Here is a 5,764-nt window from a genome sequence, read left to right as displayed (position 1 = left end):
ACTATTATTTTAGAGCTCGAAATGAACCATTCGACTAGCTTACATTTTTCTATCAATTACTGTCTTATTTCTTTGACATTCTTCCTGCATGAGTGACTTCAACTTTAACCCTTCACTGGCTTTCTTTGTTCGCAAATAAATAAAGCAAAATTAAAAATTAAAAATTGATTCTGCCTTATTTATTTGCGAACAAAGGCACCATCTGTCTGTTCATGATGATTCTACATGGTTACAGGGATACATAAGATATCAATTTCAACACATTTCATTACATTTATAGAAATTTTTTAATAAATACCCTGCGACTTCTTTCATAGATACTTTAAACTTTACCAACACATTCAAAAATATTACCTGACATCTCAAGGAAGAAATATTGTCACGAAAATAATATTTACGATAACTCAGCTCTCTAGCAATAGCGAGTAGTCTTGGGTGGTCCGTTAACTTCCTCCTAACCGTATCCGTACAGTTACTTTCTATTGTTACTTAGAAAAAGCTTTGCACGCTATGGAACGCCTGGCGTACGAGCCGGTTCATCCGGATCCAATTCGTGCAGCGAACAAAGCTTTCGAATAGAATATTTAACACCCTCTCGACCTAGTTCTTCATGGTTGACACTAGTTGATGCTGTCTAAAATCTTCAAAAAACAAACGACACACCAACCAGTGACCAATGAACCAGTGAACTTTGGCAGGAACAGTTCGTATTGTTTTTTGTATTCGACAATTTGACAGTATTCAATTTGTTTACATCAAAATAATTAAATTGATCCTTCTTATTCGGCTACGGGCTTTCATAAAGCAAATGTAACATAAAAACCAATAAGGAAGACTATGACGAGTTAAATTGTATGTCTAATATAATCGTAAATAAATTTTATAATACATATTTGCCTATGCTTACAATAAAATTACACGAATATTCCATACTAACTGAAGTTCCAGATGTAATTTGTATGCTTTGAGTATAAGTCACTCCCATGTTTCTCCAGCATTCCTTTCTTCAAGGATTAAATAACACACATACTACATTAACACTTTATCTACCGGGATATTTAAAAGCAGACATTAATTTAAAAAAGAATTTTCTACAGTAGCATATGCCAATCTAGGCTGACCATAATTCCTCCATACTGTTACTAGGTACATTGAAAGCCAAGTCTGTTACCAAACACTGAACATTGTTTGTAGACAACCATCAACACAGTAAATAAATTCGAATAACTAAATACTGTAATTAAAAAGCCTATAAATAGGCTTCCGGTAAATAAAGCGGTAACATCGTATTTAGGGGTTCATCGCAGTCAGGAAGAGGAAAAACGACATTTCTTTGTGATTTTTTTTTAGTTATTAAATAATACTTTGCATAAGTAAGAATTAAGTATATTATAAAGCATGTTTTAAAGAACTAAAAAACATTTTTTGTTTTAAGAAACGTTTAATTTATATCATCATAACAGCCGATGACGTAGACGATGATTTAAAAACATAGGTTTGCGGTGAGCAAGATTTCTCTACACTGGTTTACCTGAAAACAAAAACAAAGGTAAAGTTTCGAAGATAGATTAGTCTAGCGGGTCCCTGAACGAGGGATTTTGGAAAAAATTAATTGAAAACAAGATGGCGTACATTTGAAGTTGATTTTCAATTTTTTCACTAAAATTAAGCGATTTAATACAGGATAAAAAAAAAGTATACAAGAAAATAAAAAATCCTTCGATCAGGGACCCGTTAGTCTAATATATTTTCTAAATCTACCTTTAGTTTTGTTTTCAGGTGCACCAGTTTGAGGAAATCTTGCTCACCGCAAACCAAGTGGCCACCCACCCACGCCATCGCCTGTTATGACGAAATGAATTAACCTTTTTTTAAAACAAATATTCTTTTACAGTTCTTTAAGATATACTTTGTAATATATTTACATTTCATTCAGAAAAATTATTATTTAATACCTTAAAAAGAAACGCACACAAGAAACTGTCCGTTTCCATTTTCCTGACTGCGACTAACCCCTTAATATTATATAATTTGATCCTTGAAGAAGCCAGTTGCAATCCTGACGAAACGTCAGGATGTCTCAGCCAAGCATACATCCCGAAGCACGCAAATTACACCCGGAAGCATCGGTTGGAACCAACATCTACCCAATGACCGCTGCTATCCAATCCCAATCGAGACGTAAAGAAACATTCTAATCGAATCGCATGATCTGGTTGTTTCCAGGATGAGGGAATACGTGGAAGAGAACGAGAAGACTGACCCGCTGATACACGCGCCCGACAAGAAGAACAATCCATGGGCCGAGAAAGGCAAATGTATAATCATGTAATCAGGACGTAGAACCAACGGTTGATGGGGGCGGAGGAGGAGAGGGGAAGAAGGAGGAGGACGGAGGGAGGTAACATCGAACAAAGGAAGCGGATCGTTTAGCCGCGTTTTAAAAGAAAACGGAAAACGGAGCAAAAGAGAGACACGGTGTATCGAAGAGAAACGATGAGGGAAAAAGACGAGGACTAGGACAACTATTGCTGAGGAATCGACAGAATGATCGATACGTCAGACGAAGCGTCAGGCGCATGTACCAAAAGGGCACAACAGGAGATGCTGAAGTTAGGAAGGAGCGACGTCACACTCACTAGCAGGAGCAAATTGTTCAACAGTCTAATTCTTGGCGGTTACCTGTTCGTAGTACCTTTCCCGTTCGGCATGCAAACTCAACGAGAGCAGCGTTTGAACTTGGTTGGAGCTCTCCTCGTTTCCGATCTCTGCTGGAGCTGAATCTCGAGATCGATGATCGAACAGTGTATGGACTCGCGCGAGGACAAAGCCACGCGAAAAGTATTGTGTATCGACAGACGTATACCTACTTCCTTGTCTGGTTATGCCAGACGAAATACTTTTACCGTTTTCGATAAGGAATTGGCGGTATAGAACTTTTTCTGTCGTCACAGGAACACTAACCAATCGAGAACAGGCGCCAGTCGAGGTAGACGCGCGTGGGACTGCTCGCTGTCGAATGTTGCATGACGCGTGATGGCTGATATTATATTCATACGTAGGCTGTGGATGTTTGTGCAAATTCATATTTTTATCGATTCGTATAGAGAATGATAATTTTAATGGAAATATGTTTTATCTTCTAAATGCTAAAAGGTGTATTATCGTTGATAGTTTATATATTTTTGCATTTCTGCATATTTTTATAGATTTATTAATATTTTTATTTTCTATGAATGCATACGTCCACAGGCTAGTCGTATTTATGTTACACCTATCCTCTGACTTACAAAATCATGGCTTTTTGTATCAAAAAACATGTGAATTGAAAAACGAAAAGAAAATTGAGGCATTTGACCAACTAAATTTATGTCATGTGAGAGAAATAAAAGAACATCAGTCCAATCATGAATGACAAAAACATAAATATGTTTATATATACTTTATTTTTTCAATTTTCAATACCTGGGAAATTATAATCGAATTATAAAAATGCTGCAAAAACCAAAGGTATGTATCACTAACCACTGAACGCAAAGTTTTAAAAATGTTTTATTACAAATAGCGTAACGATATCGACCTTACTGCCCTAATTAATATAAATGATTATTGTGTAGCCAAAAACGACACTAAAAACTTGACTTGTTTTCAATGCTTTCCACTGTTAAAAATCCATTATATTGAAAGGCGTGTAATAAAGTACCGTGTAAATCGGGGGTTTAGGTGTAATTGGTTGAAACTTTCACGTTGTACGTCTTTCTTTCTTTCTCTCGCGAGTAAGCGAGCGAGCAAGCGGCGACTCTCGTGAATCTCAGCCAAGGACGGGAAAAAAGCAGAGACTGAACAAATTTACTCGAACTCGATCAACGCTTCTCGAATAATCGATAGAATAATCGAAAGCAAAGGCCGACTGTCGCGAAACGAAAAAAAAAATGATTCGGATGAGTTTGGGTTCCGTTCGAGCACTTTCGCCTCGTCGTTGTTCTGAACTTGTTGATATAATCGATGTTACGCGTCGACCACCATGTGCAATTCTTACCTGCTACTATTGAAAACTCTTTGAATCGTTCATTACTTCATTAATGATTTACCTTAAGTATACAGTGTAATCTAATATCATTATATGTACACGCGTTACATCATATGTCGTACGATTAATACACTATGGATATTTGTGCGGATTTCTTACGAAAATATAATATATTCATATCATTTAAAACGTACCCTTGTATCCTGCGTTCTATCCTATATGACTGTCGGTATTTTACTTTGCTATTTCGTAGCTTTCGTTTCGCATATATTTAGGAAGATTACGAATTGAGTAATTGCTGTGTATATGGGACAGAGGCACTCAATCCTTTGCTGACGGTGTCTTGTTGTTAATACTAGACAAAATACTTTTACATTTTTAAATTACAAACACGCTGGTTTCGAATTTTATATTAATCATTGTATATATTAGGGCTTATTTATATAATTTGAATTATTCTATAATTACTGTAAGATATTCTTGTGATTCTCTAAAAGGTCGAATATAATTGTTTCAACTTGAAAAAATTAAATGAATTGTCAATAACTTCAATCACTAAGTTTCATTCATATTTTGGTTCGACTAAGATAACTGAAACTTTACATCAACGGCGTATGTAACAATTCATTGAATTAAAATAAAATTTGTACATTGAATACAGTAATTCTTAAATACACATTATTTTCCTGCTCTTCCTGAAGGTTCGTGCTCCAAAATATCCGTCTGCAAAGGGTTGAAATTAGGTATCCGGAATATTCGTTTACTTTTTGTCAAGAGGACACTGACATCTGATGTTAGTAGTTTTTTTAAGGTGAGTGTGTAATGGAGAAACGATGATCTACTGCAATTTTTTACAGTGGGTGTAGAATGTATTCGTACACCGATCAATTTCCCAAAAAACTTTTGTTTGAAATTGTCATTTCTTAACTTCTTTTTTTATAATCAATGATATCTTACATATTCTCGGAAATCTTTAAGATAGATATAGTCCAAACAACATTTACTAGTTAATATAATTTGTGAAACTAACAAAAAAATGCGAAAAGTGGGTAAAAGTATAGAAGCAACAAGTATTTGTACGATTCTTATGACGAACCATTTACAGTAGAGTTTGTAACGTAAACACATTAGTTTATTGCTCCGTACGAATTAGAAAACATCAAATTTACAGTAAAGTACTTTTAAAAAAGGTTCTAATAGGAGAATTGAAGAAGATCCCACTTCGAATAACTAATAATTTAGTTCATTTAATGCGTAGAAGAGTTGCAATAATTATAAAATCAAAGGAAATCCCACGAAGGAAGTATTATGTACTTATAAATAAATGTAAATTTCTTTTTTTTTTTTAATGAAGTTTTAAAAATTAAACAGTTGTGCGATTGTTTTTTTCTTGCTAATTTCGCAATTTGCATAAGTAGCTATTTTATTTTGTACTCTATCTATTCTAGAGATTTCCGAGAATATGTAGAATGTCATTGTTTATAAAAAATAAGTTAATAAATTACAATTTTACATAGTTTTTTTGGAAATTGATCGGTGTACGAATACTTTCTCCACCCACTGTAAATTGATAATTTGATTGAAACAAAGCTCTTAAAATCAAGTAGTTGTGTTTAAACAGGGAGGTAGAATCTTCTGACTAAAATACGATTCTTTTAATTAATCGTTTCATTGAAACAAAAATCTTCAAATCAAGTGTTCTTTTTAGACAGTCCACATGTATACATATAATAC

General features: G+C 34.4%; 1 protein-coding gene across 1 annotated transcript in view; it reads left to right on the top strand.

Annotated features, from left to right (window-relative positions):
* The window catches only part of LOC128872073 (guanine nucleotide-binding protein subunit gamma-e), an 18,202-nt gene extending 12,654 nt beyond the window's left edge, over positions 1-5,548 (top strand). The window contains exon 3 of the mRNA XM_054114397.1: positions 2,227-5,548. Within this exon, the coding sequence (XP_053970372.1) occupies positions 2,227-2,332 (106 nt within the window). The 3' untranslated portion in view covers positions 2,333-5,548. The remainder of the gene's footprint in view (positions 1-2,226) is intronic.
* Positions 5,549-5,764: the final 216 nt, after the last annotated feature.

The sequence above is a fragment of the Hylaeus volcanicus genome, chromosome 2 (genome assembly GCF_026283585.1).
Source record: "Hylaeus volcanicus isolate JK05 chromosome 2, UHH_iyHylVolc1.0_haploid, whole genome shotgun sequence".
NCBI lineage: Eukaryota > Metazoa > Arthropoda > Insecta > Hymenoptera > Colletidae > Hylaeus > Hylaeus volcanicus.
This window is presented reverse-complemented; position numbering and strand designations above follow the sequence as displayed.